This window comes from Stegostoma tigrinum, chromosome 4, assembly GCF_030684315.1.
Source record: "Stegostoma tigrinum isolate sSteTig4 chromosome 4, sSteTig4.hap1, whole genome shotgun sequence".
In the NCBI taxonomy this organism is placed as follows: domain Eukaryota; kingdom Metazoa; phylum Chordata; class Chondrichthyes; order Orectolobiformes; family Stegostomatidae; genus Stegostoma; species Stegostoma tigrinum.
In genome coordinates this window covers 42,817,701-42,841,089 of record NC_081357.1, presented here as the reverse complement: position 1 = coordinate 42,841,089, position 23,389 = coordinate 42,817,701, and the positions used below count along the sequence as shown (strand labels likewise).

The 23,389-nt window shown below is 41.7% G+C and overlaps 1 protein-coding gene across 5 annotated transcripts in view; it reads left to right on the top strand.

Moving 5' to 3' along the window:
- sgk1 (serum/glucocorticoid regulated kinase 1) overlaps positions 1-23,389 on the top strand; it is a 100,382-nt gene that overhangs the window by 73,681 nt on the left and 3,312 nt on the right. For 3 of the 5 annotated variants that reach the window (XM_048531261.2, XM_048531263.2, XM_048531262.2), the window contains 7 exons: positions 21,500-21,578; positions 21,933-22,005; positions 22,099-22,148; positions 22,267-22,324; positions 22,431-22,514; positions 22,694-22,825; positions 23,117-23,229. In XM_048531261.2, coding sequence (XP_048387218.1) covers positions 21,500-21,578; positions 21,933-22,005; positions 22,099-22,148; positions 22,267-22,324; positions 22,431-22,514; positions 22,694-22,825; positions 23,117-23,229 — 589 coding nt within the window. Of the gene's footprint in view, positions 1-19,656; positions 19,789-20,662; positions 21,231-21,499; positions 21,579-21,932; positions 22,006-22,098; positions 22,149-22,266; positions 22,325-22,430; positions 22,515-22,693; positions 22,826-23,116; positions 23,230-23,389 lie in introns of those variants that run through there. The other 2 variants (XM_048531265.2, XM_048531264.2) reach the window with 2 other exon arrangements.

The window sequence follows — 23,389 nt, the reverse complement described above, 5'->3', positions numbered from 1 at the left end:
TATGGATAGCTAATCAGACCGCGGTGCCAGTGAACACAAATGTCATCTCCCAAGCCTTCCGTTTCTTCTGTTACTAACCATCACAAGATCTACTTTGCTGCAGGACCAAAACAAATCAATGCAAAATAATCATGAAAAGTTAAATTTATGAATTGAAGTTTCCCATATTGTCAACTTGTCATCTTTATGCATTTCTTTGAAGTGCCTATTTGCCATGTGCTTTTGCCTGTGCTAATGCTCCTGTGGTTGCTGTATGGCTGCTGGAAGGTTACTGCCTTTCAGTGGAGGAGACTGCAGATGGCCTTGGAGGACTAGTCTTCATACTGCATCATCTCAGCATGGAATGTGCCAGTCCGAGATGGCTGACTGGTAGCCAACAACTGTCATGCTTTCAGATGGCCAACCTGAGTTACTCGTGGTATTTGCCACCTACCAGTATGTGGTACTATGTAACAGTTGCTTGAGGTAGTCATTGCTACCATTCCTGCTTTGTCTTCTCTTTATCTTTGGCTCCTCTGTTGATTAGTGGTAGATGAACATTAACCCATTCAGAACTACTATCTCTTCCAACAGTCGCAAAGTCACTGGGAAGTGATAGATGTGGGAGGACAAATTCTGTCATCCTGAGAGTGAACATCAGGCTAATGTTCCACCAAAGCACAGTCACTCTCCCAAGACAGTGCATCAGAATCCCAGGAATCTGATAGATAAAAGATGTTTGGACTGTGATAACAGCCTGCAAACCCCTTTGAACATTGCTATCTGTAACCATGATGCTGGTAGTTTGAGTGTACCTGGCAGAAAATTGACTTTTTGTGGCTTCCATTGAAGCTGAGACATTAGATTTTGAATCATGTTGATGCCAACAAATGGGTCAATGGGATTGCAATGCATTTGAGGTCATTAAACTTTCTGCAGCACTGCGTGTGGATCCTTGGAGTTCGAAGGCTTTGGTCACCATGATTGCCTGGCTGTACTCCCTCTAAGGGCTTGTATGGAGGAATGCTGGCCTCCTGCAGAGAGGGCACATCTTTTCCCTACTTCATCTCCTGAATCAACACCCTCAGCGTGGCATTGAAAATCCTGGACTCTGTTGCCTCAAGAGTATAACTTCAGCCAAGCTGTACACACTTTTACAAGCCTATATTTGAAGTTACATATGATAAGCATGTCACCTCCTTGCTCAACAACCGCAGTTTAAACTTATCAACAGGCACAAGTGATTCCCACTTAGTGCCCATCACTTTTTATAATTAAGCACAATAAATATTAGGTACAATTATTATCAGTATTGCAGTTTTTCCACATTATAATGAGAGCTGCAGTGATCACTGATATAGTCACAATGCACCTTCCATCTAAGAGGTGCAATCTAGCTTTAATAGTGCATGTCAGCTTTAACTGGTTACTCATGATTTTGTCAAGAAACCCCTCGCCACCCCTTCTTAAGTCTAAAACCGAACGACGCTGCCACATTATCCCTATCGGGCACAACAGTGTAAATTAATTAATATTACAATCACTGTGCTCATTTTTGATTTTAATCAATTAATTTAGTTTAATGTTTGCAGCAATTTTCTAATCCCATGATTCTTCAGAACTAATGTATTTGTGACAGAGCCACTGTGACATTCCAGACATTTTATGTACAGCAATGTGCCAAAAAAAATGTTTTGCTGGTATTCTTTGTGTAATATGTTAATAAGACATGGTCCACATTGTGCCCTCCGTAAGTTAGCACTCATCATATTTACCAAGTTTGTGAACAACCTTCACTTATTAGATCCTGTGCTTTGATGATGAATTGGTTAGTGACAGATTAGCCTCCTAATCATACAATGACGCATTCTACCTGTTTCCATTCTACTCAGAGTCCAAAGGTTAAAAGCTGCTGCACAGCTTTACGCAGCTTGAGGAGGCTCAAAGATTATGTCAGTTCAACAAATTATATTGCTATTGAATACGTGTGATGAATCTGATCCAAGCTAAACTAAATTTTTAAAGGAATAGTATAAAGTTTTCGAGATGATTTGTAGCTTGGGTTGTGGATGGGGTTGTAGACATGCTCACCGAGCCAGCGAACCAAGTCAATGCAACCAACCCCACCAGCTCGAACATCAAAGCGTTAGTATGCATGTATACACATTTTTATATACATGATTATGTTCTTTTCACTTCTCTCCAGTTAACCTCCCCTCTTTCTTCCTTGCGATGGTACATGGTTTTGGTGGTTCAGCTACTCAATTGTACCTCACACCAGAGCCAAGGCACTGCTTCTTTGCAAGCTATTTGACTAAAGGTTTCACAAATTGGGCTACACCTGACAAACACACACATGCACTTCAATAAAAGTCACATGATAACTAGCTGGAACTCTGATCTTTATCCCTTCATTAATTCAGGTATATTGATGGCCATTCAGGTCAAGGCATGTAGATTGATTCCAAAGGCAGGACCACAAATTGGAATGCTTTGCACCATTTTAGGCACAAAGGCTGGTACAATGCACATCAGTTCTTTCTTCATGTACATGCGCGTGTTAGGAGAGATTTTCTGTTCTGATTCAGGTAACTCATAGAGAAGGAACTTAGAAAATACACCTCTTTTGACTCATATACAACTTGGTTGGCAAGAATATTTTTCAATGAGTCAAGAAAGAAACTGGAATTCATGACTCAAAGATTAAGCCAGAGCAAATGTTTGTGGATTGCTTTCTTGCCCAGATGCTATTTAAAACCCTTGTGTGGAATTTAATGGTTCCCTGGGATGGATTTGGAGGCAAGGGCATTTAGTCGGCTATCAGGGCATGAAATGGCAATCTGGCCTCCTTCCTGGCTCTACCCACTGAAGTGAATGCCCTTCCACTCTAACCCTAATTGAAGACTTTAAGCAGTCAATTAATAATACTTAGGTTCTTCATTCTTTTGGTGCTGGAGAGTCTCCATGCAGAAAGTCTTACTAGCAAACCATGTCAAGCTTGCTTGCAGGCTTCTAGTGGCGTCCTTTGTTCAAAATAATTCAGTCCCTGATCAAAGGGCCTGGCAGTGCGAATGTGAAAGTTCTGCTGAGAGCCACTCCGAACCTTTCCTTCTGACTTCTCCTTCATCACCGTAGCCAGATGTCTCATAGTTTTGAATAACTCCATCAAATCTCACTGGCTTCAAGGAAAACAGTGCTAACTTCTCCAAACTATCTTGTTAACTGAAATTTCTCATCCTTGGAAGCATTTTCATTTATCTATTCTACCTTCTCTTCAGTGCCTTCACATCCTTCCTGAAATGCAGCATCCAGAATGTGATGCAATACTGCAACTGAAGCAGGACTACCATCCTTGACAAGTTTTACATAAACTTGTTCATGAATTCTGTGCCTCTATTAGCAAAGCCCAGCATACCATATACATTATTAACTGCCTCATAAACACATTGTATCTGCAGATATACAACCAGGTCCCACAGCTCTTGCTGACTGCTTTATTTTTATATTACTTACATGTTGTTCTCACCAAAATGAATTACTTCACAAGTTTGATGTTACAGGCATGATTAGAAAGCAGTGGAAAATCGTAACTCTCCTTCAAAAGTCCTTCATTGGTTGTGATGTGCTTTAAGATATCCTGATGTTATGCAAGGCATCTTCTCCCTGTTTTGGTTCCCCAGTCATGACTTTTGAAATGGATTCAGAGATAGTAGGAACTACCAATGCTGGAGAATCTGAGATAACACAGTGTAGAGCTGGATGAACACAGCAGGCCAAGCAGCATCAGAGGAGCAGAAAAGCTGACATTTCAGGCCTGGACCCTTCTTCAGAAATGGGCCATCCTTCCCAATTTGGCCCAAACCATGACAATGTCTACATTCAGACATTGAGATCCTTCCAAATCCACATTTCTGAATGGTCCCATTTCTGAAGAAGGGTCCAGACCAGAAACATTAACTTTCCTGCTCCTCTGATGCTGTTTGGCCTGCTGTGTTCATCCAACTCTACATTTTGTTATCTCATGACTTTTGAAATGACCTGTTTCCACTGATTGAACCATAAATTTCTTCCTAGTGTGACCACTAATAAATTTCCAGACAGTTTGAAACATACTCAGTTATTTAGGGGTGTAGTTCAGAAAAGAAAATCCACAGGTGAGCACAATTGATAGAAAAAAACCCTGCAGTTTTGATGTAGCATGCTCATATATTCTGCTAACATTTATGAAATTGGATCCGTTTTATAATTCATTGATTGCGTTATATAATGATACTTATATGATTTTCAGCAAGCTTGTTTACCAGCTTGTTAGTTGCTATGGTAGCGCAGTTATCCGGCTCACAATTACATAATTTTATCTGAAAGATCACATGTATTCGCAATCGTAAACATCAGGTTGGAGACAGCAAAGTAGGACAATCTGTATCAAAGATCTCTGTAGTTTGTACAGCTGGATTTAATATTTGTCATGCTAAAACGAGGTACTTTTCTTCCTTTATTGGTAAATTAGTGGGTGTGAATTTAATAACAGGCTCTTAGTAAATGATCATGACTGTTACTCATGCCTGTCACATACTGAGATGATTTTGTTTTGAACACTAGAGCTGTGCAGAAAAGAAACCTCTGAAAAGATGTGAGTAATCCCGTTTATCTCTGCTAATTCCAATTTTCTCTGATTTGAACTGAAATGCAGTTCCAGGGAAAGGGAACTTGCCCAAACTGCCACAGATGCATGTTTAATCCAGTTACAGTGTTTGTTTACTTTTTTTTACTCATTCATAGGATGTGGGCATTGCTGGCAAGGCCAGCCTGTATTGCTCATCCCTAACTACTCTTGAGTAGGTGGCAGTGAGTCCTAAGCCACTTCATTGCCTGTGGTGAAATTCAGCTGGCAAGTGAGTTTCAGGATTTTGACCTGGCATGAATTCAGGAATGGCTAAATATGGCCTCATGCAACAAGACCTTGACAATATTCAGGCTCGGGCTCTTAGGTGGCAAGAAACATTTGTACCACACACATGTTTTACTTTACTCCTTCTTAGGAAATGGAAGTTACTGGCCAGATAACATTTATCACTTATCCCTAATTTCACCTAAGATGCTGGTAGTGAGTTATCATCTTGAATTGATGCTCTCCACATGATACAAGGACACCCTCAATGGTGATTGGAAGAGAATTCACGGACATTGATCAATGACATTGGACAAATGGTACATTTTCAAGTCCAGGTGGCATATGACTTGGTGGGGAACTTGCAGGTATGGTGTTCCCTTGCATCTACCAACCTTGTCTTTCTAGGTGGTAGTGGCCATGGATTTGGAAGGTGCTGTCAAAAGAAATTTAGTAAGTTGCTGGTGATGGAGAAAAAAGCAGTCATTGCTGGCAGTGACTCCTCCTTACACCCCAAAGCCTTTTTACCACCTACACCATCATCCTGTAGATAAGTGTCTAATTTTTGAATCCTCAGAGTAAAGCTGCTTGGTGGCTCCAATGTTTCTTTACACATGTGTTTCTCTTTTCCACTGTCCTTTTTCCGAGTCAGCCCCATGATCTTGCTGGTGCTACCTAACCACATTAGTCCATTGGTCAACATACCATCCATTACTTTTAACGTCACTTCCTCCATCACTGATTCACTTTCCCTGTCATGTGTTGCAGGATCTTGCTAATGCTTCTTCAATAGCACCTTCAACAGTAAAATTGGGACTTTTTTCCACTTGAAAGGACAACAGCACTAGATGCCAGGAAACACCACCACCTGCAAATTCCCTTTTAAATTATATATCATACTGACCTGAGATTATGATGTCATTCCTTCAACGCCAACCCTTGGCCTCTCTAAGTGAGAATTCCAATTTGTCAATTAGACACGTTGTGATACAGTCTGATGCACAACAGAAACTTCGATAATACTATCCATCCCATTTAACCATGCCAATTTACACAGAAAACTTTCGTTCTTCCCATTTGGATTTACTTTGAGCCATGTTTGTTTAAGTCATTCTACTACCTGCGTTCTGGTCAGGTGCAGTGCCCGAAAGGGGTAGGAACCACTGAAGTGTCAGAGAAAGAGTTTATAAACAAGCTTTAAAGAATGTTGCAATATGATAATAAACGTGTTCAAAGACTTGGGAGAAACTGTAAAGATTTACATTAACAATCAATGCTGAGGTTGAAGTGACTGGCAACGATAAAAAATCAAAAATCAGGAGAAATCTAATGCACAGGACAAATCTGCAAGCAAGCAATGATGCTGTTGAATACCTGCCATCCTGTCTTGTTAGCTGCTGATGTCTAGGCGATGCTTCAAAGATGGCCTTGAATAGTTCCCTATACCTCTACATGGAGCCATCTTTAAAAGTTAGCAGTGATAATGGGAACTGCAGATGCTGGAGAATCCAAGATAATGAAATGTGAGGCTGGATGAACACAGCAGGCCCAGCAGCATCTCAGGAGCACAAAAGCTGACGTTTCGGGCCTAGACCCTTCATCAGAGAGGGGGATGGGGTGAGGGTTCTGGAATAAATAGGGAGAGAGGGGGAGGCGGACCGAAGATGGAGAGAAAAGAAGATAGGTGGAGAGGAGAGTATAGGTGGGGAGGTAGGGAGGGGATAGGTCAGTCCAGGGAAGACGGACAGGTCAAGGTGCGGCTTGGGGTGGGAGGAAGGGATGAGTGAGAGGAAGAACAGGTTAGGGAGGCATAGACAGGTTGGACTGGTTATGGGATGCAGTGGGTGGAGGGGAAGAGCTGGGCTGGTTGTGTGGTGCAGTGGGGGCAGGGGGCGAACTGGGCTGGTTTTGGGATGCGGTGGAGGAAGGGGAGATTGTGAAGCTGGTGAAGTCCACATTGATACTATTGGGCTGCAGGGTTCCCAGGCGGAATATGAGTTGCTGTTCCTGCAACCTTCGGGTGGCATCATTGTGGCAGTGCAGGAGGCCCATGATGGACATGTCATCTAAAGAATGGGAGGGGGAGTGGAAATGGTTTGCGACTGGGAGGTGCAGTTGTTTATTGCGAACCGAGCGGAGATGTTCTGCAAAGTGGTCCCCGAGCCTCCGCTTGGTTTAAAAGTTAGCAGGAAGCTTGCCTGGAAGAAAGTGAGGGCAAGCAAGAGATTGCTGCAGATGGCTGCTTTTATTGGATGTACCAATTCCTTTGTTAGATGGTAGCTACAGGGGACTTTACAGCAGATGGCATAAATCTGCAGCTCCTGTCAAGTAGATGCACAATTTCCGCAGGCTGCTGGCACTGTGGTGGGTGTGGCTAGTCGAGCTGTGTTAGTCCATAAGTACCCTGGCAAGACATTGTCCGTGAAGCAGTGGAAAACAGTGTTTTGGTGCTTGTCAGCAAGTATCTACTATTGTGTCTAGCTTGATATCACATATCTTAGTGACGTCATTATGTTTGATGTGCCAGGGATTTGAGCAAAGGACTCTCTGCCTGCACTCAGTGTCTGGTAATGGGAGCTGTGGGTGCCAGCAGGCAGAGAGGGTATCTGTTGTGCAGCCAAACATGTCTGGCACGATTCCATACTCTACTTCTTCCAAACACTGGGAAACCCATTGGTGCGAGAAACTGTGCTGCGGGGTAAAATAAATAACGTGTAACAGCTAGCACAAAGGTTCACATGATATGAAGGTGAAAATAAAGTTCAGAAATGACGAAAGTAAACTTACCTTTAAGTTGCTGCATTATTTCTGTGATTTCCATTACACGTTTTTCAGCATAGAAACCTCGGACCCTCATTTCAAATGGAAGTGCTTTAACTTGGATTGCCACTGTGTTCAGGACCCACCAGCTGCCCCTAATCTTCAACCCTTGCCCAGGCACTGCCCACATTAATATTTAAGGGAAACACCCACCTTATCTGATTTGAGTTGTGTTCCCTGCCCAGGTGTCTGCAAGAAGAAAACACAGCTTCTGCTGCAACACTGCCAACTGCTTGGACTGTTGGGGTGGATGGCATATGTTCAGAACGTACCATGGCAGTTTGCATTCAGTTTACAAAATTCTGGTATCAGTAAAAAGGACCATGAAGTGTGTTGCAAAACAGGGGCGCAGTATAGAATCAACTTGGTCATTTGTGTCCTTTAGCAAAGAAAGTTGCTAACCCGGGGTGCAATGTTCTCACCAGTGCAGGGGCAGAATTGCACATAATATTGTGCCACCAGTTGGTGTAGCCATTTGAATGTAACATCCATTCCTAGGGCCTTTCTCCTAAGTATCATGAGTCACATATCATCTATGTCTGATTTACTTTGCTAAACGGACATCAGTGAACCAGATAGGTTGTAAAGGCAGTCCTATAATTTCATGGTTACCTATTGCTACACTTTTATTCCAGAGTTTATTTTAATTGAACCATTGATCCATTTTGATAAGCATTATTTCGATCTCTGGATGACTAGTCCAGTAATATGACCAGTCTGCCACTGTACTTTATGCTGGTTAGTCAAGAAGGCCCACCACTATGATGGACAATATATGCAGCATTGTAGCATGCAAACAACAATGCCCATCAAGTGAATGATTTTTTAACTAGATCCTGAAAAAAATGCAAACATTGCAACAGGAAAATTGGATCATTTATACTTCTGCTTGCAGCCAAGGAGGAAGACTTTTGTTTATCTTTTCACTCTGGTTTTTAAATAGGTTCAGTGTTTATTTTCCATTCTTTTGTCTTTCTGCTGGCATTGTCACACATTGTGTATGTATCTATCTCCCTATTTATTATGCATTCTTTATTCCACGCTTTATCTAGGCCTGTCATTTCCTATGAGTCCGCACCATTCCACATATCTCATCATCTCTAATTCCAGCTGTTTAACTATTTCTTGCCTTTCTCTTGAAAGCTCAGCAATTGGTACAAGATAGAGGTCAACACCTGTTTGGAAAGGGGACCTTGTGGTTCAGTGGTGGTGTCTCTACCTCCAGGCTGGAAGATTTGAGTCTCACCTGCCCTTGGAAATCTGTAATAGCAGCATGTCTGAGAAAGTTAGAAGTATTCACAGCTGGTAGGAATATTGTGTGGGGAATGGGATTTTGGCACCGGTGGAGGTGAAGCTGAGATACAAAACGAAGGCAGAGTTGCGATTGAGTTGGGGATGCAGCTGCTGCTCGAAAATCAGGAAGATGAGACATAGGATGACATGTAGGGTGGTTCTAATGCAATCTCTGTGCAGACTTGGGAATTTGACAGACTCATGGAAGAGGTGGAGTCAGGGAAAACTGGGCTCTGACATTTGGAAGCGCATGACAAATCTCAGCTTCAGCACTGGGAAGGGTGGAGAAAGCAGTCATGAGATATTGGGGAGGGAAAACATTTTATTTCCCTGATTACTTTCTAGTTTACAGATATTGCATAGGTTGCTTATTCCTAATTTCCCTTGAACTGAGTAGCTTGCTAGGGCCATTCAGGGGGCAATTAAAAATCAACCACATCTCTCTGGAGCTGCAGTTTCATGTAGGCCAGACCAAGCAAGGGCTGTAGATCAGTTGACCTTTTGGGTCGGGACCCTTCTTTAGAAATGGGTTCTGACCTGAAACATCAGCTTTCCTGCTCCTCTGATGCTGACTGGCCCGCTGTGTTCCTCCAGCTCCACACTGGGTTATCTCTGACTCTAGCATCGGCAGTTCTCACTATCTCCAAGGACAGTAGATGTCATTTTTTAAAAGATATTAATGAGCCAAATGTTTTCTTTTTGGCAATTGATGATAGTTGTCACGATGACAGTTACTGAGACTAGCTTTATATTGCAGATTAGTAAACCAGAAAGTAAATTCTACTGGCTGTTGTGCTGGGATTTGAACCCATATCCCTAAATCGCTAGACTGAGTTTTTGGAATGTGAAATCACTAATTATTCAGGGGAAGGGTTGAGAACGTTGATGTTGGATATGAAAATTCCATAGCTTAGGATCTGTCCAGATCTGTCCCATTATCAACAGCATAACAACCATTGCTTTTCAAGCCCCTTTTTAAAGCCCCAAGAAAAATTATATATGGACTCAAAACATTAATTCTCCTTCTCCCTCCACATGTGCTGCCAGAACGAGCACTTCTCAAGCACCTTTTGTTGTTATTTGTGATTTGGTAGACTGAAGAAATGGCTTGGGTTATTTTGCATAAACAAGGTCAGAGTCTGTGAAATGGAGGGAACTGCTGCTTACAAATATGTGGGTGACTGGAATCTATAAACATTTGGCGCAATGGGATAACTAGGGGAGCTGAAATTGGGAACAGAGGTTATTGGAGTGCATGAGCATTGGTGTAGGGAAAGAGAACATTTAGCTAGAGTGAGCAATATAGAGACAGACTGGCTAGAAATCAACATTTTACATGGATATTATAGCTCCTTTACTATTAGCATCTTTTCAGGACAATGGATTATGTAGCTACTCTGACATGAGAGAAGGTTGTTAAACAAACAGGAGAATGAGCCATTCCACAGGGTGATGGTGGTCATTCTGGTAATGGAGAGAATGTGTATGAAAATGATGACAGGATGCCCAGGAGAGCTAGGGTTCACCTCGAAAAGTTTGAACAAATGTGACACTGAGATTGAAACACAAAGAACATTGGGAACAAAAGCCCAGTTCCAGAATCAGTGCTTCAGCTAAAACTGATCCATTCAGAAAAGGGAGGCATACCTCAGAGGAAGACACGGGACATATTGAAAAAAAAGAACCAGGTAATTTAGAGGCTCATTTTGCAAATGCTTTAAATGATTACATTTACCTGCTGAATATTTTATGTATTAAATATATTGATATCATTGCAAACTTTAGCGTGAAGAATGGTAAAACAGCGTTCCTGTTCAAAGGAATTTGAATTTCTTTTTAGATATCTGATTGGTGGTCTTAATGCTAGGCCTTGTTTTCTTGTTTTCGCAAATTAGGAGATGATAGCTTTTTGTTTCCAGTTGGTGAGCTTGGCTAGTTGTCTTATTGAGAATGTGAAATTTGAATCAGCCAGCATGCTTTGTAGTCAACACAGACGTCACACAATTACTTTCCCACACCTCCTAGTTTTGTTGGACAGTTTCTCACACTTCACCAATACGTCACTTTCCCACACTTTCTGGACAGGTCAGAAACTTTCTCACGTCTGATGGACACATTAAAACTTTCCCATATCAAATGGATATGCGCCTGATAAAATTGTTCTCATTATATCATAAGCTCATATAAGATTGCTGAAGAAATTGGATCATGCCGACATATTGGTCACTTAAATACTTCAGGGTAAAATTTTGTCTCTCTTGAAAGGGTTGAAGAGAAGCCGTGGGCATGACTTCCATCTGTAGCTTTGACTTACAGCTGGTCATCTCAAACCCTAGGGATAGGGTTATCAGAATATTAGATTTAAATCTTGGTCCTTGTAACCGCGTAACAGGGCTGATTACTTTAACTGAGGAGGTGGATAGTTTAGCCACTCCTGAACCTCCTGAAAGGCAATGGACACCCAGATAGTGTTGAAGAAAAAGACGCCCTTGTCAGTTATGATACCACTTCAAGGCAATAAAGGAATTTATCAGAGGATTGAAGATCAGTTTATTAGTTTTTTGAATTTTAACTAGACTTACAACAGAGCTCACATGTGTTTTAGCCCCAAGCAAGTTATTCAGGCATCTCACAGTTGCTAAATCAGCCCAGAAATGCCACATTAACAACCCTGGCCCAATGTTGGTTTTCAAAGTTCCAGAGGCATGTATAAAGATGTGTTCATCCACAGAACTCAATATTTGGGGCAAGTTATGAAAGCAGCAGCTAAGTGGATTGGGGTGTCCCCCTAAGTAACATTCCCCACTGGAAGCAAATCCCAGTATCCCTTCTCCACATGGACTCAGCCAAGATAATGGAATTCCCTCTGAGCCAGGGATATATTTCGTTGCATATCTAAGTTCAAAACGAAAATAAATTTGCAGTCAATAAACATTATCTATTTCCTTCTCCCTCCTGTATAAATTTCCTGATGTTCTCCTCTGTTTACTGAATTAGAGAGAGAAAAAGTTATTTACAGAGTGTTTTTCAGAATTGCAGGATATGTCCAAGATCTTTGCAGACAATGGAGTAGTTTTTGAAGAGGTTCTGTAATTTTGTACTTCCGTACAAGCTGTAATTTTGGAAACATGGCAGCTTACATTGTGCACGGCAAGCTCCCACAAATAACAATGAAGTCAATGACCCAAAATCTCTTTTAATTACTCTTTTTCAGTGTTAGTTGGGGGAAGAATGTTATCCTGGCCACCATGGAGAACTCTTAACTCTGCTGTGATCAAGCCCTGGGATTTAGAACCTCTGAAAGGATGGACAGGGGTCTCAGTTTTACATCTCATTCAAAAGTCAGCACCTTCAATTAAGCAGCACTCTCTCAGAACTGCACTGAAGGGTCAATGTAGGTTATGTACTAAATCAGGTGCCCTAAAAGAATGGACGTTATTATGCACAAAACAAGGCAAGTACATCAGCTAAGCCATTACTATTTGTGGCCAAGTCACATCTTCCCTGTTATCTGGATACAAATATAGTAATTCCAAATTACAACTGGAGGATAAGGTAGGTAGACCAAGGAGTTAGTTTACAGTTTGAGTTCTCATGTTTAACTTCCTGCCAGTAGGGGTTAATTAAAAATGTCAGGAATTATAGCAGCTGGTCATAAGATGCAGAAGTGGACTGGAAGATAAGTTTCTACCAAAAAAAACCCCAAACTTTTGCATCCAGTAATCCTCTCTTATAATGTAAGATAACAAAGTGTGGAGCTGGATGAACACAGCAGGCCAAGCAGCATCTCAGGAGCACAAAAGCCGACGTTTCAGGCCTAGACCCTTCATCAGAGAGGGGGATGGGGTGAGGGTTCTCCCCATCCCCCTCTCTGATGAAGGGTCTAGGCCCGAAACGTCAGCTTTTGTGCTCCTGAGATGCTGCTTGGCCTGCTGTGTTCATCCAGCCTCACATTTTATTATCTTGGAATTCTCCAGCATCTGCAGTTCCCATTATCTCTCATCCTCTCTTATAATGTCCATTTCTGGATCACACTCTAAGTTTCCACATTAGTGGATATGCCAGAGGTCCTCCCTCCACCACGTTAAAGAAAGCAAGAAGACTGGTATCCAGTGCCTATGCCCAAAATAAGTAACACACTCTATACTCTCACAAATAGGAACCTAACTATGGTTTAAGGCCCTCACTGATGGATTAGTTCACCCTGAGTTCACCTATATGAACTGGGTTTACAGGGGGTCAACAGGGGTCGTCCTTCAAGGCTATTCCAGAAATATTTTCTGATGGTATGACACATTGGCAGAATAGCACCTTTTTAAAATTATAACCCTGCAGCATGCCAGGAATTTTTTAATGCAAAAGGTGCTATCTAAATACACTTTTTTTTTGTTGTAGACCAGAGAATTGTGCCCACAGCCTCTCCTGGGTTTAGTTCATTTTTTAAAAAAGTTCAATTTATCCTGAACTGTTAATAAAACACAGCAAGTACCCCAGAGTCATTTTGTTGCATCCTTACTAGGGACATCTGGCATGTAGAGTAAGAAACTATATAAACGTTGCAGAATCTGTATTATATGAAGGACACTTCACAGAAAACTGTTGAATGTAGAATTGCAACTAGGCAGGTGAGCACTGTATGATAAATACAGGTGAGTTTGGATTCCACTCAGTGATGATGGACAATAAAAACAGTATTTAGCAGTTAAACATATGTTGGCTATTTATGGTGTCAGTCTATGCTGTATAATTTGATAATTCTCAAAGAAAATTATTTTAATTCATTACTGTATTAGCTTGTTTCAGTTTGGACTGTTACACAATAAAATAAAGGGAGCAGTTGTAGGTGCATTATACTTTTAGTGCATAGGGAAAACCGAGAAGTTTATCAGGGGCAGTTTGTTTCATTTTTAATGACTACTTTTCTCTAATGTGCTTATTATGTGACATTTAAAAAAAAACTATATATAATATATAAATGCTCTGGGGATGTGAGCATCATTGGCATTTATTGTCATTCCCTAATAAAAGTTGTTTTAAAGGAAACATGTCAGAACAGGTAAAGAATTATTATAAAGAATTATCAATAGTCATCCAAAGAGATTTCTGTTGCTGGAATCTGATGCAAGAAAATTGAAATTGGAGCAAAAGATTTTGCACAGAATAATTGGTGAAAAGCTAAAATCAAAATGAGGACAAAACAAGTTTGAAACAAAAACTCAGTAGTCGAGATCTTAACGATGATAATGAAAAATCCACAAAATGTTACTAGAAAGATTAGTACTGAGCTATTTTCTGGAAATTAATCTTGATTTACTAGCAGATAGACATCTCCATCATATAGAGAAATTCAAAAGAGTTTCTTGAATGAAATAGCATTTCATAATAAAAGTTTCTGCTCTGTATTTTCTTTGCGTGCATCACAATTTAGTGAAGAGTAGACAATGAACCTTCGGGGGATAGTCAATGTCAGCACACATCAATTACATGGAATAGTATGACAGTCTGTACCCATGGCACCCAATGCTAGTGTAAATAAATCAAACATGCCATGGCATATATTGTAAAAAGATTAACTACTAAATGAGATGTTACAAAGTTGTAATTTCATTTTGGGTTTCAGAGATTATCTTTCTTTTCTTCAAATTTCTCGGTATCTTTTCTCCTCTTGCTTTTTCTCCTGAAAATGATAGTTCACCTTCGGGTAAAGTTTTGGTAAAGCAAAACCCATGCCACAGCTTCATTAAATGGCCCTTCTTTTTACAGTGTGGAAAATGAACATTGTCAGTTGTCAAAAACAGGTTCGATCTTGTTCCCACTCTAAATCTACGTGCCTTTAGTTCCAACACCAAACCGCAGGATCATGATCAAGAACAAAGATATAAAGACACAGAATATAGGAACAGGAGTAGGCTATTTGGCACTTAGAGCCAGATCACCATTCAATATGATCATATCTGATCATTTAATTCAATATCCTGTTCATGTTATCTCCCCACATCTTCTGAACCCTTCAATCCTAAGAATGTCTTGAAAATCTTCCATGTTTTGGCCTCAACAGTTTTCTGTAGCAGAGATTTCCACAGGCTCCCCACTTGCTGGGTAAAGAAATTTCTCCTCATCTCTGACCTAAAAAGCCTACCCCTTATCCTTTGACTGTGACCCCTGGTTCCAGACTTCCCAGTCACCGAGAACATCATTCTTACATCTACCCTGTCCAGTCTTTCTACAATTTTACAGGGTTTCTAAGAGATTGCTCCTCAGACGTCTAAACTATAGTGATCCAGTCCTCCCCACTTGGCAGTGCTACCATCCCAGGAATCAGTCTGGTAAACCCACTTTGCTCTCACTCAATAGCCAGAACATCATTCATCAGACAAAGAGGCCAAAGCTGGATACTATAATTCAGGTGTGGTCTAAGCAATGCCCTGCCAGTTGCAGCAAGACATCGCTATCCCTGTACTTGAAGCCTCTTGCTATGAAGGCCAACATATCATTTGGCTTTCTCACTTGCCTTTCTCACTGCCTGCTGCACCTGCCTGCTTATTTTCGATGAGTGGAGCACAAAGATGCCTCAGTCTCTTTGCACCTTCCCCTTCCCCAGTTTGTCACCGCTCAGATAATAATCTGCTTGCCTGTATTTGCTACCAATATAGATAATCTCACATCTGTCCACATTATGCTGCACCTGCCACCTATTTGCCCACTTACTTAACTTGTCCAAATCACAGAGAAGCTTCTCTGCATCCTCCTCACAGCATAACTTCACCCAGCTTTGTTTCTTCTGCAGCCTTGGAGATATAGCCCTGATTGCCTCATCTAAACCATTAATACATATTGAGAATAGCTGGGGTTCAAGCACTGATCCTTGCAGTACCCCACTAATCATGGCCTGCTACTCAGAAAAAATACTTGTTTATTCATAATCTTTGCATCCTCTCCGCCAACCAATTCTCAGTCCATTTCAGTATTTGGCCTCCAAGCCCATGCACTTGAACTTTACATGCTAATCTCTTACGTGGAACCTTAGCAAAAGCCTGGTAAAATCCAATTAAACCACAGCTATTGGTTTCCTCTTATCTATTCTATTAGTCTATTGCCAAAAAATTGTCACAGATTTGTTAAGTACCACGTCCCTTTTATAAATCTTTGCTGGCTCTGTATAATCCTGTCACTATTTTCCAAGTGTTCTCCTATCGCATCTTGTATAATGGACTTGAACATTATTCCCCATCACCAATATCTGGATTATTTTCTCTGCCCATGCCCAGAATCATACAATCCCTACAGAGTGGAAACAGACCATTCAGCCCATCTAGTCCACACTGACCCTCCAAAGAGTATGTCATCCAGACCCAACCCCATACTTTATCCCTCTAACGCCACATATCCCATGGCTAACCCATCTAGCCTTCATATCCCTGGACACTATGGGCAATTTAGCGTGGCCAATCCACCTAACATGTGCCATTTTGCACTATGGGAGGAAATGCATACAGACACAGGGAGAATGTGCAAACTCCACATAGACAGTTGCCCGAGGGTGGAATCGAACCCAGGTCCCTAGCGCTGTGAGGCAGCAGTGCTAACCACTGAGCCACAATGCTGCCCTGCTCCAGCCAATTGTAGTGCCCACCCTACAGGTCCAGCTGAAGTTAGCTAACTCAGCACAAATCAACCTTTTCAATCTAAATGGTTTAAGTCATGGAGTCTCAGTTTGACTCAGTTAGCACAGTCTTACTTCTGACCCAGAGGTGTTGGTTTAAATGTATTATGGACTGAACTACATGATCCAATTTGACACTCCCATGATAAGCATGACATTGTGGAGCATGCTGCCTTTCAGATCAAAAACATGAATCTAAAATCTTTTCTGCCAGCTCAGGTGGACAAGGTAAAAGATCCCATAGCACTATTGAAGGAGAGCAAAAACAAGTTCTCCCTGGTGAAAACCAATGGTTTCCTCGACTCAACACCACTAAAAAAGATAACAAGGTGTGGAGCTGGATGAACATAGCAGACTAAGCAGCATCTTAGGAGCAGGAAAGCTGACATTTCGGGTATAGATGAAGGGTCTAGGCCCAAAATGTCAGCTTTCCTCCTTCTAAGATGCTGCTTGGCCTGCTGTGTTCATCCAGCTCTACACCTTGTTATCTTGGATTCTCCAGCATCTGCAGTTCTCATTATCTCTGCACCATCTGCCCTGGCAGGATTCAAACGCATAATGTTATCTTGGTTTCTGGATTAACAGTCCAGCAATAACACCACTAGGCCATTGCCTCCCCAATTTTAGGCAGCCTTATTCTTGTTATGACAACAATGGAACCAAGGTCTATAATTTCGTTGTGAAACACAGCAAAATAAAACATATCAATTCAAGTGACAATGCAAAATTCACATTACTTCATTGTGAAATCACTGAAGGACATCGGTTGCTGACAATATGATCTGCTGAAAATGGAAGAAATGCATTGCTGTGAATAACTTCCCCTTCCTACTCACTCCTTCTATAGAATCACAACAAGTAATGCAGAAGAGAATGTCTTTCAATGTTGCAACACATCACTGGGTAAATGAATTACTCAAATGTTTCCTGGTTATAAGAACATCACCACCCTGTGATACATTACAGCAATGTAACATCTTTTATATTTCCAACCAATTCCAGTATCAAAATGAAACTGTGCATGTATGTAGCAAGAGAACACTGTCCAAAATATCTTGCATGCAAAAATACAAAACATTCTATTGAGGAGATTCAGTTTCTGTGGTGTGACTAAAATCAATCAAACATTTGTACAAACGTGCAGAATACAATAGAGTGAAAGGCTAAAACTGTAGAAGTTTAAAGACAATTGAAGAGCTAAGTACTTAGATTATTAAAATTTCTTGAACAGGTGCAAACATTAATCAAAAAGATTCAGGGAACACTGGCCATTGTATTTAAGGAATTAAAATACAAGTCAGTGGAAGTCATGTATCAGTTCCACAAAGCCCTGGTTAGAAAACACCTGGAATATTGTGAACCGTTCTGCATCTCACTGTTTAGGAATCATGAATTGGCCTTGGAGGCACAGGAGCATGGAGTTACCAGAATGACACTTGGACTCCAGGATTTGAATTACAAGGAGAGAATATTAAATAAGGGCTTCACTGGAATTTAGAAGTTTAAGGGATGATTTGATTGAAATTTTGAACAGATTTGGGAATAAGTAAGATAGATAGTAACAATTTACAGTGGTTGGGAGGTGTAGGGGCCGTAGGGCATTGACTAAAAATGAGTATCATGCCTTTCAGGCGTGAAGTCAGTGAACAACTTGATACGAATGGTCATAGAAATTTGAAAGCTTCTTCAGGCAAAGGCTGATGCTGAATTGTTAATCTTAAAACTGAGCTTGATAGATATTTGTTAACCAAATATGTTACGTGAAACGAGGCAAAGGCAGGCATATAAATTTGAGTCAGATTGGCTGGCAATACCAACCTCATTTAATAATGTAGCAATTTCCAAGAGGCTAAATGGTCTATTCCAAAGTTCCCACATGTTAATCCTCAAAGGATGGATTCTACATGAGCACTGAAAGAAAAACTTAAAGGCATTAGGATCCTTCACCCTCAAATTTTACTGTTCATTTCCACATTTAACTATTTGAATGAAATGTTGTTCAGGAAATGTATTAGTGGAGGTTTTCCACAAAAGTGCAGAAGGCAGAAATCCACAAGTAATTACAAGGTAATTGCCCCATGGACTCACATGATTTTAACAAATCCTGAACTCTAACCCAGATAATTTATATTTTAATTTTGTTTGTTTGCTGGAGGACAGATTGCTATCTCTAAAGTTATCATCTCTTTATTTTATAAGTATATTTAATTTTGTATGAAGATTTTATTTCATGTTAGGAGTAAGGTCAACTGTAAGTGCTGATGTTTACAGGAGAGGTGATCTTTCTGCTGCAAAGTGATCAAGAAATTATTTCCACGTTATTACTGACGAACCGGTTGACTAATACATGTTATACTGTCATGCAGAGTTAAAGTATTTCCTGTGATTAACTGCTGTGGCACAATGAAGAACCCGCATGTATAATTCACGTTCTTTTGCACAGGGCAATTAATTACAGGAAAAGACTGCGTTCGTTTAAATCAAAAGGACCCTTAGCCCTAAGAAGGGGCACCAGAGACAAGATTACTGCAAATCACAAAACGGTCGCTCTGTCCCACGGTTTTCCTTGAAGGAAACCTGCGGTGGATGCCAGGAATTAGCAGGGGGCGCCTCCTCCACCCTAAAGGTATCCGGTCCATAGGAAGCAGTCTCAACAAGTCCCTTCCACACAACTGCCACGGTGCCCAATGTCCTGGGAGTGGAGAGAGCATTGGCGCCACCACGGCCCCCTGTCTGTACTGACTGCTGGTGACACCCCAGTGCCGCAAATACACCTCAATCAGAATTTAGTTCATATGCCAGCCACCCTCCCCGCTTCAATGTAAAACCGAATCGGAGTGAAAACACGGTCTGCGAACAGCGCTGAAGCTACCCAAATGCAGTGTTCCAAAAATCGCCAAAAGTCCAGTGCTTGTCATACTTAATCATTTGCAAAGCAATCAAGCCTCACGTTGTGGAATTTAAAAGCCAAGCACCGTGATAAGTTATCTATGTAAATGAAAATTTAATTGTAGGCACCTCGCCTCTATATTAAACCGCCCTCTGCCAGCCAGCTTGCCTTCAATTACCATTGGATTGTGTGGGGAGCCTTAAGCAGCCGGGACAAGCATGAAAACTTTAACAGAGAAGATTTCTTTCGCAGGTTAGATGTTTCTTTCCCAGCTGGGGGTGAGTTTGACTGTAGTTAACGGTGCCCAGGCGTGGTGCCGACGGTCGATAGGAAAGGGGAGAAAGTCTCGCGTTGTACATCCTGACCCATTTTTCCAGTTGTTTGCCACCGCCCCCACCCCGGCCGCCCGTAAACTCTCTCCCCTAGCTGGATGCGATCCCGATCCCCCACCACAAACCCGGCCCAGTGCTGTCGAGCCGCTAGTGGTGGTTCCGCGGGGGGGCGGGGGGAAGAGGCTGCGAGAGAGGGATGGATAGTAAAGCTTCCAGATTTGCCACGTCGAAAGTCAGCTGGGGCGAAATCTAAACGTTGTGGAAGGAAACGCCTGCTTGGAATCTGTGATTTGTAAATGTTTGACAGGCCGAATTGATCTTTTTTCAATTTGATCTGAACTGCAAACATAACCCGGCCTTTACCTGTTTTACGAGACAGATTCCATGCAGAGGTTCTCTCTGCCTCTGAAGTGTACACCCATTATAAAAAAGACTGCTGTATCTGCCAATCTGCCTGCCTTGTGAATTAATTTCTGAGGCCAGTGGTTTTGTATGATGCTGTTCAGTCCAAACTGCAATTCCAGCTTGTGAAGCGTCCCTCACAGATTCTGGGAGGACCCGAATTAGCCAGCAATTGTAACGTTACAAGTTGGTTGAAAGGCAGAATTGTTTCCTCTTGTGAAATTGAGCATTCCTCCATCATTACTGGCCATATGATGACAAATTCACACCTCCCACCAACACCCCCCCCCCCCCGCCAAGTTCTGCTTCATTCTGTCGACGTTAAGAAGATTGAACTAATCTCTGAAAGCGCAGAGAGAGAAAAATGACCCAGCAAACTTTGATTCTACGGCTAATGCTGTTGTACAGTTCGCGCGTGTGCACGTACACTCTACAAATTTCCCACAAACATGACCCGCGGGGCTGTTCTCCTCAAGCAAGTGAAAGTTTGCGCTGTTATTTGGGTGGTGAGAGCTGAGCTGATAGAAAGCAGGTGGCGATGGAGCAGAGGGGAATGTTCACGGCCGTTAGTGACAGTTCTGGAAAAATTGCGAATTTTTTTGCTGGCTGGTGTGTGACGCTCGCGTTCCGGGAGGAAGCGTAGTAGGAGTGATAGTGACAGGCTGACTCAGAGAGAGAGAGAGAGAGGTCAGGACCGCCCGGCTCCGCTACATTGCTCACATACCACCGCCCCCACGCTCGTCTCCTGTGTGCACCGTGTATATATATCCAAACCCAGAACGCGCTCGCCACTTCTCACAATCTGCTAACTCTTCCTGGGCACGGATCGTACTGGGAATACTATCAGGCACAAACTTCCCCAATAAGGCCATCAGCTTGTAACCATGACTGTTAAATCCAGCTCCTCGGGATCTACTCTCACTTATTCCAAAATGAGAGAGGTGGTCGCAATGCTAACTGGTAATTTTGTTTTTTTCTGTCACAAGATTTTAATTTGTTAATATATTAAATGATTGCATGTTGCAATTGTGTATATTTGTATTTTAGTATTCCCAAATTATGAATTTTTAAAATGTTTTTTGGGAGATCCCTTAAGTGCAGATGACAAATGGCATTTTAAATCTGCATACAAAGCAGCAGCAAAGAAAGACTGACATGATTGGACTGCACCGATCTCCCTTTATTTCTTGAGCTTCCCATTGTAAGCCACTGTATTGTTTTATTTACAGCTTTTATGAAACAAAGGCGAATGGGACTGAACGATCTCATCCAGAAAATAGCAGCCTCGCAGTCCTACGCCTGTAAACAGTAAGTATGCCGTGTCTTCCTATCATTGAGTACTTGTTGGATGGGCCCTGGACCCCAGTATAGACAGGAGCTGTCAGTAACGTCAGCTGGATGTGAGAGTTTTGAGGGGATTGTGGAGAGGGGGTGGGAGTAATTTGCCCAAGAGTCTGCTGCCTTGGCTAACCCTGTGTACAATAGTGTCCCTGTCTGCACCGAGATGTCGCTGGCTAGTTTTCACCCGTTCAAATGAAGCTTTGTGCTCATGAAGATCACACTGATTCATACGGGAGTGCCGGTTTGTGGACAGGCTCTGAAACCATGCTGAGGTCCTGAATCGGTGTCTAACGGGGGTTTGTAAATTGTATCTTTAAACAGCACAGAAGTGCCAGCTATGTTGCACGTCAGTCCTAAAGAAACCGAAGCGAATGGGGACAGCGAGTCTCCTCCGGTGAGTATGAAGATCTTCTAAGGATTTGCTTGTTCTTTCTGTGAACTCCTCGCCAACCGTGTTAACTTGCTTTCTCTGTGACTTCTCCTGCAGCCCAGCCCAACATCAGCCCAGATCAACCTCGGTCCTTCCTCTAACCCCCAGTGAGTATCAATAGACCTAGTCTCGTTACGGTTGAAACAATTATTTCTGTTTTTCTGTGAATTAGATTTCACTGTTGGATGCAACTTTTCATGATGTTCTGTATTCTCTCTCCTTCAGAGCAAAGCCAAGTGACTTCAACTTTCTAAAGGTGATTGGAAAAGGAAGCTTTGGAAAGGTTTGTAACACTTCTTGTAAAATGCCATTAAGTGCAGACAGTGTAAAAATGATCTTTTTTATTACTTATTTCTCTCAATAACTATATGGCTTTTTTTAAATAACAGGTCCTCCTAGCAAAACACAAGTCTGATGATCAGTTCTATGCTGTGAAAGTCTTGCAGAAAAAGGCCATTTTGAAGAAGAAAGAGGTACAAATAATTGACCCTATTTAACTATTCTTACTGAAATGGGGATGTTGAAAAGGATTTTCTCCTCCTGTAGGGGGAGTTCTCAGCCACAAACTGTCAAGCTTGCCATTTTAAAGAAACCAAAAGTGAGCAGCTATTTACTTGAGTTTGTGACTAACTTCTCTTGCTTTTCCACTTAGGAGAAGCACATTATGTCAGAGCGCAATGTTTTGCTGAAGAATGTGAAACACCCCTTCTTGGTGGGACTATACTATTCATTCCAGACAACTGATAAACTCTACTTTGTCCTGGACTACATAAATGGAGGCGAGGTGAGCCACGGGAGACTAACTGCAGGATGAGATTCCCTGTCCCAAATGGCAAGCATGTGAAAGACGTTTATTTTTAAAGGGAAAATTTAGCAGTGGATGTAAAAGGCAGTCCTTGGGATTGTAATTAGCTGCTGAGTGGGAACTATAACGTGGTGGTGGGAAGGGGGAAGGTGAATTGGTTTGATGATGGGCTATAACAGGCCACTTTCCTCTACTGTTGCAGTCTAAATTGTACCCAATCTGATCATTTTTTGAATTTTAATTTTTATGTTGGTTTGTTTTCTTCTGCAGTTGTTTTATCACCTCCAACGTGAGCGATGCTTCCTGGAACCACGAGCCAGGTTTTATGCTGCTGAGATTGCAAGTGCTCTGGGCTACCTCCATTCTCTTAACATTGTTTACAGGTTAGTGGATTTGAGTGGAAAAAAAAGCAAACTTCTGATTAAATTGTAAAATGCTATGTTAATATCTTGAAGGAATGAAACTGAACTGCAAATTTGCTAATTGTCCCACACATTATTCAAGTCACCAAACCACTGCCGTTTGCTGTTGTGTTGAATGTGC